Source organism: Chiloscyllium punctatum, chromosome 7 (genome assembly GCF_047496795.1).
Source record: "Chiloscyllium punctatum isolate Juve2018m chromosome 7, sChiPun1.3, whole genome shotgun sequence".
In the NCBI taxonomy this organism is placed as follows: domain Eukaryota; kingdom Metazoa; phylum Chordata; class Chondrichthyes; order Orectolobiformes; family Hemiscylliidae; genus Chiloscyllium; species Chiloscyllium punctatum.
Window position 1 is genome coordinate 45,278,542 of NC_092745.1, and position 15,076 is coordinate 45,293,617.

The window sequence follows — 15,076 nt, forward strand, 5'->3', positions numbered from 1 at the left end:
GAGAGGTGAGAGAAGCAGCTTGAAACTGCATGCATATCCGTAGAAGAGGATAAGCTGTGATGGTTCCCATCATAATATTTTTTAAAAATCTGAGTAACAATCTGTGTGAAGAATATTGTAGCCACTAAAATAAACTAATGGAAACTGCTAAAGTATACTGAATAATCATCAAAACACTTTTTCAAGCATGGTCTTTGTTGCTACTGTGTAGTTGTAATTAGGAAATGTGGTAACTAAATTGTGCACCGCAGGAGCCCACAAACAGCCATTTTTTTGCTAATGATAATTATTATATTATAACTAAAACTGTAAAATTGCTCATTTTACTGTTGCTGTGAAATGTTGTAGAACAAAACTTTAAAGTGTGCTTCCAATTAAACCTGTTGGACTATGACATGGTGTTGTGTGATTTAAAACTTTAAACAATTATAAACTTTCAGAAGAAATACTTTAAACAGCATAGGTAGAAGCTGAATAGGCTATTTTCCCTAGAACATCGGAGGCTGAGGGGTGTCCTTGTAGAGGCTTATAAAATTTTGAGGTGCATGGATAGGGTGAATATTCAATGCCTTTTTCCCAGAGTAAGGGAGTCCAAAACTAGAGGGCATAGGTTTAAGGTGAGAGGGGAAAGATTTAAAAGGGACCTGAGGGGCAACCTTTTCACACAGAGGGTGGTGCATGTATGGAACAGGCTGCTGGAGCAAGTGGTGAAGGCTGGTACAATTACAACATTTAAAAGACATCTGGATGGTTACATGAATAAGAAGGTTTCAGAGGGATATTGACTAAATGCTCGCAAATTGGACTGAGTCAGTTTAGGATATCTGGTCGGCATGGACGGGTTGGACTGAAGAGTCTATTTCTGTGCTGTAGAACACTGAGACTCTAAATCATTTACTTGCAATCAAATAGCAAACATTAAACACAAACGCTTGTTGCTACCTATATGGTACCCATTGACAAATTAAAGCTCTTTTCAGTTAAATCTCTTCCAATGCTTCACAATGTCAACAGGAATCAGGAAATAATCAGAGGGTTACCCACAATATAATTTTCATGCTATTCTCAATGTTGTTCTCTGTTTGCACCCTTGCTCTTATAAAGCAGTAACACTGTGTTTCCTGCAAAAAAGTGGTCTTTTGGGATGTGGACGTTGCCAGAAAAGTTTCTAATTGCCCTTGAACTAAGAGTCTAGGTAGCCCATTTCAGATGGTAGTTGAGAGTCAACCATGCTACTATAGGTCTGGAGTCATGTGTGTGCCAGACCTGGCTCCCTAAAAGAAGTGATTTAATGATTCATTAGAATTTATGATTATTGTCGTTGTCACCACTGTTGAGATTGGCTTTTAATTTCCTAATGTCACAGAGATATAGAAGTCTCCAGCACAGAGAAAGGCCCATTGAATTTACCAACTCGGAACTAAGCATCTAACTACTCTAATTCCATTTCGAGCACCTGGCACATTGCCTGTCAGTCTTAGCTTGGCAAGTGCCACTGAAACATTGAGGATTTTTGCTTGTCCTGCCTTCCAGGCAGTAAATTCTAGATATTCATCACAAGGAAATTGACTTCAAATAGTACGAACATCGTGGTGGGATTTCAACCTGTGTCTCCAGTGATATTGTCACTACTTATGGTAATTACATTACTTACTTTCATTATGAATCTAGTGACATTACTACTTGCCCTGAACTGAAAGCTGACAAACACAGGCCACAAGATTTTCGTAGATCTCTTGACTAATGAAACTTTTTCTGCTTAAATTCAGATTTTTCATTGCACACTTGTATATTTCGGTTTGCAACTAGCAGATCTAGTTAAGTTGCTGTGCAAGTTATTCCAGAATTACCAGCTGTTATTTGGAAAATCAAATAGTAAATTATCACAATTTGGTAATGAAAAATGTAAGATAGTGATCTGGATTGAATGTGCAACAGATAATAAATGATTTGTTAAGATTTGCCCATATAAATTGAGAAAAAAGATTTTGTACCTTTGTCATCATGGTTCACCATCATGTGCTCGATTGCAACTTCCAGCAAATATACCAATATCTGAAATAAGATTAGAAAATGCTGGAGAAACTCAGTAGGTCTTGCAGAATCCATGGAAACATCTGAGCAACAAGAGTTCATATTGGAATCTGATATGACCTTTCTTGAGAATTTTATTTCAGATTTCCAGCATCCATAGTATTTTGTTTTTCTATCAGTCTGAGAAAAGTTACCTGTCCTCTCTGGAAAATGGAGCTTAGCTATAAAGCTGCCTCTACCATAAATTCTGTCTGTATGTTTTGGCTCATTGTCAAACTAACTGGAGTCACCTCTCTCTCCTATTGCTCAAGCAAATTCAGAGACTAGTGCCTGTGAGCAGAAGCCAACCATTTGCCTCAAACATCCTTTGTGGTTGCCAAGTTCCGTCATGTGATTGGTACCTTCCTCTTCTCTGTCTTAGTCCTCTGAGACATACTTGGTCTCTGCCTACGAAGGAGAAAATATTTTGAGTTGCTCCACTCATGTTTTATTATTTTTGTATCCATGAAATGATAGAACAAGAGACTCTGAGGTGAAGGCCTGCTGAGTGGCTTTTTGACCACTGGAGATAATTAGCTTTTAAGCTAATGCTGTTTCAGTGCAAATGTCTGTTTGCTGTTCAATTAGGTGAGTATCATGTAATAAATATTTGCTGATATGACATGTGATGATGACCATTTGTATCGTCTTCAAGAAGAAAATGGTGATATATCACTGCCCTAGAACCTGTTTGCCATAAGACAGTTTTAAGACTAGAATAGGTTTCTCTAATTCACTGTTGTAGGCATTCTTTTTGCCATGATGAATTAACTAGCTTTTGTTTTGTTTTAGTTTATAAGCCTCAATTCCAATATAAGAGATGAAAGTAGTAACTGGAAATACACAGTTTGTCGGTCAGTATCTGGAAGAGAGAGATTTGGTCATCTGAAATGTTGACTGTTTGAGCAGTTGGTGAAATGCTGGCATGTTCATTCAAATGGCCATTTTATACTAGGAAATGCAAACAAAAATTTTAATCCAATCTGTTTGGCACTTGGTTGTCTTGCACTGGCTGATCTTGTCATCTTTGCTACTGCTATATACTAATGTCATGTTATTAGTCCAGTTTATGAATGTCAATCCAAGTGTCACAAGAACCAAGTAACCATGAACTGAAAAGGAAGAGACTGTTTTGAGTTTATATGGTGTATTTTATGTGTAAGATATGCTAAAAATTAATTACTTTCTGAAATCTTGTCACTGTTATTCAATAAGTGAAAAAGTGGTTTAAGTTGGATATTTGGGTATAAGTGCAAAATGTCTTGCCACCTTCAAAAGGAATTTCCAGGAAATGAAGTGGTCAATTATTGCATTTGAATTTTCCAAAATGGTAAAAAAAAAACTTTTTTTGCTGATAGACCCACGACCTGGTGGTACCATTTGTTGTCCTCTTTTTCAAAGGCAAGGATAGAATTCGACAGAAAATTAATTTTGGTTGCACTTGTGCAGTTCATAAAGTTTTGTAATAAACTGGGGACAGATGCAAGATTAAAACAAGATAAGGAGTTTCTATTGAGCATTTTTCCTTGTCTTTGAGAAGCGTGCAAAAAATATTACCCAATGTTAGCTGGATCTGAGCTTGAAAGTGAAGTATGTACTGAGACACAAAGTTTTTCTTGAAATGGGCTTATTGGCTTGCTTACAATTCTCTTCCAAAACTACTGGGCCCCAGCTGTATCACCTGTTTTACTAAATTTACTCAAGATTAACAGAATATGCTTTTGTGATAAAACCTTTGAGCGATCTTCTATACCTTATGTTACACTGTCAAAGAGTGCCGTGCTGGAAAAGCACAGTCAGTCAGGCAGCATCCGAGGAGCAGGAGAATCGACATTTCGGGCAGGAGCCCTTCATCAGGAAATGTCCTTATGCCCAAAATGTCAATTATCCTGCTCCTTGGACCCTGCCTGACTGGCTGTGCTTTTCTAGCACTACACTCTTCAACTCTGATCTCCAGCATCTGCAGTCCTCACTTTCTGTTTATGTTACAATGCAATTTTTAACAGCACCGACCAGTATGGATTCTTTATTGCCCTTTCTTTCTTTCTTGCAACAAAAAAGCTTGCAGTTCATCATAACATGAGGTATCCCTCTTCAAGGGCATTTAATCATTTCCTGGAGCCGAACTTCACTTTATCTCATTTCTTTCCAACATTCATTATGCTAGCAAGGCCTGTCCTTACCCTTTCTGTGTGACTCTCTTCATCTAATGAATGTTGGTCAAAAAAGAATGGTTGTGTCCATTTTTCCCACCAAACATATGGTGAAACCTGCCATACTCGAATATCCATCTAGAAGATTACATGTGTAGCATTAATAAATAGAAGCAACTTCATATATTCTGGATAATCCAAAGCTCGGAGAAGTGTTTTGCCATTCTCTTCCTCCTTCTGTCCTCCCCCGAAGCAGGATCAAGTAGAGCTTACAAATTCCTTGATCTTGGCTTGGTTCTCACTATTAAGCAAGTCTGTACATTATTTGAATGCTTTCATTCACAAACTGTAGTCATGGAACCAGTGTCTAACTCACCGCAATGGAATGACCACATGGACAGAATATTCATTCTCAGGCTGAAGCTTCTTGTGACCAATGTAAATCCTTCTCAAGAATTGGGTTCATGATTTAGTTCTCCTGCATCTTTTGCATCATATGTAATTTTGAAAATCTTTATTACTGGATAATTCATTTCATGATATCTCATGTCACATCTGAAGCATCCATTGACAGATCCACAGGAATCCCAGGTTGCACCTTATATTTGGCTGGTCTAAAAATGCTGCCAAAATTCTCTGTTTTTGTATTGGTGCTAAATGTCCCATTCATATATGGAAACCGTTGGAAACAACTGCATTTTCAAAATTTTTGAACCCCCAAACCTCTGACCTAAGACTGTCTCTTGCTGAAAATTTACTTCCAGTTAAGACTGGACTGTACCCATGTGTGACACTTTTGGCATAATTAAATAATTTGAAGGCATGCAATGAACTCGTCATTTCCAAATGAAACCTCTGAAATCTTGAATATAGTCTGTTAGTTCCACAATGTATCCCTCCAAGGATTAGCCATCCATCTTTCTAAACTTATCAAAGTCAGATTGTGCATTGTAGTCATTTTCAAAAGCATATTATTATAAATAGCTTCCATGAAATGTAGTGGACTATCCACAGTTTGATTTTTATCCAATTAAAAGGCATCCATTTCACAAAAATCTTGGTCACTTTTGAGCAAAAGCAGAATCCACAATGCCAATGCCTTTTAAATGTTGTAATTGAACCAGCCTCCACCACTTCCTCGGGCAACTCAATCCATACACACACCCTCTGCATGAAAAAGTTGTCCCTTCTGTCCCTTTTAAATTTTTCCCCTCTCACCCTAAACCTATGCCCTATACTTCTGCACTCCCCCACGCCAACAAAAAGACTTTCTCTAACTATCCTGTCTGTGCCTCTCATGATTTTATAAACCTATAAGGTTATCCCTCAGCCTTCGATGCTCCAGGGAATGCCCTCTCCCCAAAAAAACAATTCAGCCTTTCCCTATAGCTCAAACCCTTGAACCCTAGCAACATCCTTCTAAATCTTTTCTGAACCCTTTCAAATTTCACTAACATCTTTTCTATAGGAGGTAATCTAGAATTGCACACATCATTTGAAAAGTGGCTTAACCCATGTTCTGTACAACCGCAACATCACCTCCCAACTCCAATACTCAATACTCTAATCAATAAAGGAAAGTGTACCAAACCCCCTTTTTCACTATTCTATCTACCTGCGTCTCCACTTTCGAGAAGTATGAATCTGCACTCCAAGGTCTCTTTGTTCAGCAACACTCCCTAGGAATATTCCATTAAGTATATAACTCCTGCTCTGATTTACTTATCCAAAATGCAGCATTTCACATTTATTGAAATTAAACTCCATCTGCCACTCTGCAGCCCATTTGATCAAGATCCCATTTCGGTGTCTTCTGCAAACTTACGAAGTATACCTTCTATGTTCACATCCAAATCATTTACATAAATGACGAAAAACAGTGGACCCAGCACCGATCCTTGTGATGCACCACTTGTCAGAGGCCTCCAGTTTGAAAAGCGACCCTCCACGACTACTCTCTGTCTTCTAATTTCAAACCAGTTCTGTATCCAAATGACTAGTTCTTCCTGTATTCCATGTGATCTAACCTTGCTAACCAATCTACCATGAGGAACCTTGTCAAAGCCTTACTGAGATCCATATAGATCATGTTCATCACTCTGCCCTCATCCATCCTATTTGTTCCTTCTTCAAAAAACTCAGTCAAGTTCTTGAGATTTGATTTCCCACGCAAAAAACCATGCTGCCTATCTGTAATCAGTCCTTGCCTTTCCAAATACATGTACATCCTGCCCCTCAGGATTCTCTCTAACAACTTTCCCACCACTGACATCAGGCTCACTGGTCTATAGTTCCCTGGCTTTCCTTTACCATCTTCCTTAAATAGTGGCACCATGTTAGCCAACCTCAAGTCTTCTCGCATCTCACCTGTGACTATTGATGATACAAATATCTCAGCAAGGGGCCCAGCAATCACTTCCCTAGCTTCCCACAGAGTTCTAAGCTACACCTGATCAGGCCCTGGGAATTTATCCACTTTTATGCGTTTCAAGACGTCCAGCACCACGTCCTCTGTAATGTGGACATTTTTCAGGATCTTACCATCTATTTCCCCATGTTCTATATCTCCCATGTCCTTCTCCACAGTAAAAACTGATGCAAAATACTCAATTAGTATCTCCCCATCGCCTGCGGCTCCACACACAGGTTCCCTTGCTAATGTTTAAGGGGCTTAATTCTCTCCCTCGTTCCCCTTTTGTCCTTAATGTATTTATATAATCCCTTTGGATTCTCCTTAACCCTATTTGTCAAAATTATTTCATGTCCCCTTTTTGCTTTCCTGATTTCCCCCTTAAGTATACTCCTATTGCCTTTATACTTTTCTAAGGATTCATTCGATCTCTCTTGTCTATACCTGACATATGCTTCCTTTTTCTTAACCAAAACCTCAATCTCTCGTCATCCAGCTTTCCCTACACTTACCAAGCTTTCCTTTCACCCTCACAGGAATATACTATCTCTGGACTCTCTAATATACTATCTCTAATGTTTGAAGGCTTCCCATTTTCTAGCCATCCCTTTATCTGCGAACGTTTGCCCCAAACAGCTTTTGAAAGTTCTTGTCTATTACCGTCAAAATTAGCCTTCCTCCAATTTAAAACTTCAAGTTTTAGATCACTATTTTAAAACTAGTAGAATTATGGTCACTGGCCCCAAAGTGCTTCCCCACTGACACCTCAGTCGCTTGCCCTACCTTATTTCCCAAGAGTAGATCAAGTACTAATCTTTACATACAGATGAGGAAGGACACTACTTTGACTGGGACAACACATCCATCCTAGGACAAGCCAAGCAGAGACATGTGCGAGAATTCCTCGAAGCATAGCACTCCAACCGGAACTCTTATCAGCAAACACATTGACTTGTATCCCATTTACCACCCCCTGAGAAAAAGAACCGGAAACTACATCACCACGAGAAATGGCATAACCAACTCAAGGAAACCTAAACACACAAATAAAAAGTGGGCTATACCACCATTGCTTCACTGGAGTCTCACTGATGATGTATGGTGACGAAACATCTGAAAACTAACCTTCCAGCTCAGCAAGCAAACGTACATCCAGAACCTCAACCTGAGCTACGAAGCTTCTCAAAACTCAATAGGAGATAAGGTTTTGTACCTTCTCGAGTAGGTACATCCACATATTGAATTAGAAAATGTTCTTGTACACACTGAACAAATTCCTCTCCATCTAAACCCTTAACACTATGGCAGTCCCAGTCTATGTTTGGAAAGTTAAAATCCCCGACCATAACCACCCTCTTATTCTTACAGATAAACTGAAATCTCCTCTCAAATTGTTTCTCAATTTCCCGCTGATTATTAGGGGTCTATAACACACTCCCAGTAAGGTGATCATCCCTTTCTTATTTCTCAGTTCCACCCAAATAACTTCCCTGGATGTATTCCCAGGAATATCCTCCTTCAGTACAGCTGTAATGCCATCCCTTATCAAAAATGCCACTCCCCTCCTCTCTCGCCTCTCCTTTCTGTCCTTCTTGAAGCATTTGTATTCTGGAACTTTGAACTGCCAGTCCTGTCCTCCCCTGAGTCACGTTTTGAAAGTTCTTGTCTCATACTATCAAAATTAACCTTCCTCCAATTTAAAACTTCAAGTTGCTCTGCTATCCCAGTCCCATGTTCCTAATCACGCCCTGAGTTCATCTGCCTTCAGTGTTAGGCCTCTTGCTTTGAAGTAAATGCAGTTTCATTTATGAGTCCTACCTTGTTCTCTGGTTTGTTCCTTCGTGCTCTGACTGTTTGAGTCGCTCCCTTTCTCAACTGTACCAGTCTCGGGTTGATCTCCTTCCTCACTATTTCCCTGCGCGCCACCCCCCCCCCACCCCCCACTAGAGTATAAATCCTTCCAAGCAGAGCTACCAAATCTCCCTCCTAGTATTTTATTCCCATTCCAATTCACGTGTAATCTGTTTTCTTTGTACAGGTCATTTCTACCCCCACAAGAGATTCCAATGATCCAAAAATGTGAACCCTCCTCTGCACCAGCTCCTCACCCATGCATTCATCTACTCCAACCTCATATTCCTCCCTTCACTAGCTCGTAGCAATAATCCAGATATTACAACCTTCGAAGACCTCCTTTTTCCAATTCTTACCTAATTTTCTATGTTCTCCCTTCAGACTCTTGCTGGTCCCTCTCAATTTTGATAATATTTTCCACCCTCTCCGAAATATCCTTGAACCTTGGCACCAGGGAGGCAACACACCATTCTGATTTCTCACTGCCAGCTGCAGAAACATCTGTCTGTGTCTTTGTCTAGAAAGTCCCCTATCTCAATCAATCCATTGGAACCTGATGTACCCGTCATTTCGTTAGAGGTAGTCTCCATACCAGAAACATGCTACGTTCCTCTTGAGAGTTCATCAACCCCTACATTTTCCAAAACAGCATACTTGTTTGAGATGGGGATCACCAAAAGAGACTCCTGCAATACCTGCCTCCCTCACCTACCTTTCCTGGAGGTAACCCATCTACCTGACTGTATCTGTGGATTTTCTTCCTTCCCATAACTGCCATCTATTACAGCCCCTAGCTCTTGTAAATTCTTCATTACCTCAACTACCATCCTAACTCATGTGATCTGAGAGCATTTGCAACTGGAGATACTGCTTGCAGACATAATCTCCCTAATCTCTCATATCCGACAAGAAGAGCACATCACTGTACAAAAGGCCATTTTTGCTCCTAAACAGTCTGCAGAAAATAGTACCCTCTTACTGCTCTGAAAAACACTGCTCCAGGTTAACTTAGTACCTATATTTTATATTTTTAAATTTTAATCAAGAGAGCGATCTCACTAAAGCACATCATCAAAAAAGAACCCACTCTACTCACCGTAGTAGATTTACAGCAAAGTTAAAAATCTCACAACACCAGGTTATAGTCCAACAGGTTTAATTGGAAGCACTCTCTTTCAGAGCGCTTCTCCTTCATCAGGTGGTTGTGGAGTATAAGATTGTAAGACACAGAATTTAGAACAAAAGTTTGTAGTGTGATGTAACTGAAATTATATATTGAAAAAGACCTGGATAATTTGTTAAATCTCTCATCTGTTAGAATGACCATGTTGGTATCAGTTCTTTCATATGTAAATCACAAAACCTTTTTTAAAAGTTGCATTCTCAAGTGAACTTTAACAGTTGGTGTCATGTTGGCCCAGATAATGTATTGAATGTGTGAGACTATCGGTGCCACAATGGTCAGACTGATTCTAATCTTAAAAAAAAGGATTTACAGAATTTTACACAGATTCATGCAGTTTTCGAGCAAAGTAAAATGTAATTCTGCAAGTTCAGATTCACCCCACAAACATATGTGTATGTGTGCATGTGGTGTGTGTGGGGGTCGGGGGAAGCGGTTATGGGTGTCTGTGAGAGAGTGTGTGTCTGTGTGTGAGTGTAAAGGGGTATGAGTGTGAGAGAGGGTGTGTGCGTGTGTTGTGTCGTGTAGTGTAATGGAATTACCTGGAGTGTGACATGAACCCAAGGTCCTGGTTGAGGCCATCCCCATGGGTATCGAACTTGGCTTTCAATCTCTGCTTGGCCACTTTTTATTGTTGCCTATCCTGAAGTACGCCTTGGCAAACGGTCACCCGAAGGTCCAAGGTCGAATGTCGTGGACTGCTGTAGTGTCCTCCGAGGAGGGAACATTCCTGTCTGTTGATTGTTGTGCGGTGTCCATTCATCCGTAAAACGATGCACTTAGTTTCTCCCGTGCTGTGAGATCTCCCATACAGGTTCCTCCAAGGTCAGCTGTGAATTTTGCTGTTTGTTGTTTTTTCTTAGATGCAGTCCAATGTCCAGAAACACTTGAACTCAAACAGCAGTAGCTGTGCGAATTCACTGCTGTGTCAGGTTTCTTTCTCTGACCTTTGTCTCTCTTCCTCCTTTTTAAAGTCCCTTTTTCTCCCAAATTTCCACAACAATGCAACAGCTTATAAAACAGTAATTTACTGCTCCTGGAATTCAAGGAAATGACCTCTTACACCTAATATACCTCCAAAAAGAGCAGTTCTGGACAAATCGCATTTAATAAATGGGCATTATAGAAGAACTACCCGTATTTTCCCAAATTTCTTCTTCCACCATAACACAAGTGTTCTTTGCCTGTAGGTGTCTGTGTGTATGGGTAATAGAGAAGTTTTAGAAGGAAATCTAGTGTTTTAACTTAGTGACATGATATGCTTACAGTTCAGAATTATTGACTTGTGATTAGAATGGCTTTGTTTGTGTGAAATGGTAGATGTTATTAGGTACAGAAACCCGGTCCCTGTTATTTGTTCACCTGACACTCTCCAATATGTAAATTAGGGACTTTACATACCTTGATCATGATTTTAACTATTGTGACTTCTGTAAAAATAGTGAAGCTTGATATCTAGTGTATTACGCCAGTGAGGCATGACACATGATATGAGTATCTCTCATCATTCCTGAACTGGAATTGAACCTATTCTTCATAACTATCTCATAAAATGTGCTACATCATTTCTTGACCAAGTGGGTGAGCACATCATTTTGTCAGGTGATTGCCAGCTGTTGATCATCTGTTGCTTGTGATGAGATTGGTCGGCAGGAATTGGAAATTGATTGTGTCCTGTCCCAGGTTTGTTATGGATTTTGGTGTTAAAATTAATTTACTTAAAGAGTATTCATCTAATGGCGGCAAATGTGCTCCTTTGGAAATCACTGAGTTCTTATACATTTAAATAAACTGGAGCATGGAGGTTACATAATGTTATTATTTCTCCATCACATGACATTCTGTTGTTAACAATTTATTGCATGTGCTGAACTGCCTTGATGCTCATTGAATAGATGAGCTATGTATGATAGGATTGAACTAGAGACATCAAAATATCTGAAATTAAAACCTTAAGGGATTCTGTTTTTGACCACAATTTTCAGAAGCAAGGCACAAACAGACATCATCTGATGATGGTGGACTTTGCAGATCCTATACATTCCTAAAATTGCTCATTTATGGATGTTATGTGTAGCTAGGCTGCCTTAAGATGTACTGTTAATGGATTGAAGCCTTTTCTGTTATAATTGAAAGTCGGATTGTTGGTGCATTGCATCTGAATCATGTCATTGCTGTTCTCATAAAGACATGACAGTTTTTCATTTAGTAGTAATTCTGTTGAGTGTTCCAGGACTATTTCCTTGGGGTGAGGTAAAATTCCTGATGAAGGGCTTGTGCCCGAAGCATCAACTCTCCTGCTCCTCAGAAGCTACCTGACCTACTGTGCTTTTCCAGTGCCACACTTTTTGACTCTGATCTCCAGCATTTGTAGTCCTCACTTTTTCCTGAGGTGAAATTGACATAATTGAAAATTCTGAAGTATGTATCAGGCTGGAGATGTTCACTGCTGCACAATCGAAATATTGAGTTTCTATTTTGCATTGACACTTTGAAATAAGTATTTCTGTGTGTCCCAAAGCAATGAAATATCTGAGCAAGTGGGTGACTGGAATGCTACAGTCCAGTCACTGCTGTTTATGAAGTGACCTTCCAAGAACTGAGTGGGTTTTGGTTATATTCAGCCAATTGTGTGAATAGTGTGCAACTACTAACAAGGCTGTTGGAGCAGAAAACACAGTGATTCCCTTTGAAAACTTCTGGAATGTGTTCTCGAGTCACCCACCAAAATGTTGGTCCAACTGGTGTCAGAAGAGCTGCACTTCACTTCAGGATTGACAATACATTTTGTTTTCCCGAAGTTATATAAGCAATTGCATGAATATAGAATGCCTCTTCTGTATCCATTGGTGGTGACTTGAGTTGTGCAAGGAAGAACCGTGAGCCATATGTTTAACTTGTATAATATTCTGTGAAACAGGGAAGCTTATCAAGGTAAGAATTTCTGCTTTTCTTGGTAAGAGTTTTTCATATACCCTGTGCCTCAGACCACCGAAGCAATCTTAGAAACTGGCAGACCAATACTTAAGTATTCACAGTAAATGCATGCATTTTCAAATCTTTTTCATATTATACATCATGTTTGTTAATTTGGAAAAAAGTGTCTTTTTCATGGAGTCTATATTTCGCAACACAACTCATACTTGTTATTTTAGAGCTGAATAGAAAGGAAGGAAATTTCGGCAATTCTGTTTTGTAACATTCATGCGACAAAGATTGCACCAGTTTGTTCCATGTTGTACCTTGTTCCTTTCAAACTAAGTATTCAAACATCTTTTAAAATTTACTAGCTTTCATCCTTTCCAGATTGTGTGTTCTGGACCATAGCTCACTCCATTTAAAAAAAAACTTCTCACTCTCCCTTTACTGTTAGAAATTATCTGTGTTTTGTGACTGTTGAACCTTTTGCCAGTGAAAATTAATTCCACTCTTTCAACTTTTAAAATCTACCATCTCTATGGAGAGCAATCATAATCTTTCCCTTCTTTCCATCGACTTGAAGACTCGCATCCCTTGTATTACTCAAGTAAACTTCTTGGCCACCCTCTCGAAAGCTATGACATCCTTCCCAAAGTGTGTCAGTTTGGTTTCAAGAAGTCAACACTGGATATGAGGTCCAATCAACGTTTTTGTAAAAGTTTAGTTCAATTTTCTTTTCTTTTTTCTCTGTGTCCCAGTTTTTTACCCCCAATTAACTTGTCCTGCAACTTTAAGAGAATCATGTGTTTGTATCCTTGTCACTTGTTCCTGCAGACCTTGAAAATTTTACAATTCGGTTTAGATTGCCTCTCCTCACTCTTCCTTTACTTTTCTGCACTAATCACTTTACTTTTCTGCACTAAATTTAAAATGCTATGAGTCTGCTAATTCAGTTGTTTGTGTCCTTTTGGAACCTGTTACAACCTCTGTTGTTCACTACAATTCTAAACTTTGTGTCATCTGCAAATCATGTCACCTGTACCCAAGTGCAGGCCATTAACACAACATCCAAAGTAGCAGTAGTGTTATTACAGATTTCTTGGAGATACTACTCTGTACTTCCCCAGACTGAACAACAACTATTTATTAGTCGTGTCTGCTTTCAATGCCTTAGTTAGTTTTGAATCCATGTGAACACTCAGCTTTATTTTTTCCATGTTATTCATTTGTATCCTTTCATGCAATGAACTGTGTTGCCTATCACTTAATAGCCCTTGAGAAGATGATTTTCAAGTGTTTGGAATTTTGTAGTCCATATGATGTAGGAACAGCCACGATGCTGATAGAAAAGTAATTCCTACTTAGGAAACAAAAACAGAAATTGCTGGAGAAACTCAGTAGGTTTGGCAGCATATGCAGGAAAAAAGCAGTTGCTGATTCAATTCTGGTGACTGATGAAGAGTCACTTGACTCAAAGTTAATTCTCCTTTCTTCCCACAGCTGGTGCCAGGCCTGCTGAGTTTCTCTATCAGTTTCTGTTTTTGTTTTTGTAGAAGTCTGAGCTCAAAAACTGCATGAATTTATGTAAAACTCCATTATCTCACTTTTTAGATTAGTTTCAATCTAAACATCATGGCATAGACAGAGAACACAGGGGGCCAACACCTTCAACATATTGGTAAAAACAATAACTGCAGATGTTGAAAACCAAATACTGGATTAGTGGTGCTGGAAGAGCACAGCAGTTCAGGCAGCATCCAAGGAGCAGCGAAATCGACGTTTCGGGCAAAAGCCCTTCATCAGGAATAATCAACATATTGTCTAGCTATCACCATTGTTAACAGCTAACCAGAGAATGCAACTTTTAAATAAAGCTTTTGTGATTTACACATGAAAGAAGTGAAACTACCACTGTATTCTCACAGATGAAAGGCTGAACAATCAATTTTTCAATGTATAATTTCAGTTTCATCACACTAAATTTTTGCTATAAATTCTGTGTTACGATTGAGCCCTCCGCCATCACCTGATGAAGGACCGTCACTCCGAAAGCTAGTATGCTTCCAATTAAACCTGGTGTTGTGTGATTTTTAACTTTGTACACCCCAGTCCAACACCGGTATCTCCAAATCATGGTTTTGTTTCATAAGCCTTTGTCCCTGATTGCCTTTTTAAGTTCATCTCTGCACTTTCTATGTTCTGCTTGATCCTCTATTGTAATGAATCTGACAGTTATTATAAACTTCCTTTTCCTGTCTCTATTTGATCTTTAGTCACCTATTGAATGTAGATTTGGATATGCTTTCTTTACTCTTCTTTACTCTTACTGTGTGCTAGATCCCATTACAGCTTAGGTTTAAACATGAACTGAAGAGGTGAATTCCAGAGTTGAGATGAAAGTGTTCTTAACATCCAGCTACACTTGATCAAGTGTGGCCTCAAGGAGCCCTTGTCAAATTGGAGTCAATGATCAACAACCTTAAA

General features: G+C 39.2%; 1 protein-coding gene across 8 annotated transcripts in view; it reads left to right on the forward strand.

Annotated features, from left to right (window-relative positions):
• rasal2 (RAS protein activator like 2) overlaps positions 1-15,076 on the forward strand; it is a 413,768-nt gene that overhangs the window by 204,541 nt on the left and 194,151 nt on the right. The window contains exon 1 of one of the 8 annotated variants that reach the window (XM_072573473.1): positions 2,607-2,661. The exons of the other annotated variants lie outside the window; for them this stretch is intronic. Coding sequence (XP_072429574.1) covers positions 2,622-2,661 — 40 coding nt within the window. The 5' untranslated portion in view covers positions 2,607-2,621. Of the gene's footprint in view, positions 1-2,606; positions 2,662-15,076 lie in introns of those variants that run through there. 8 annotated transcript variants of the gene reach the window in all.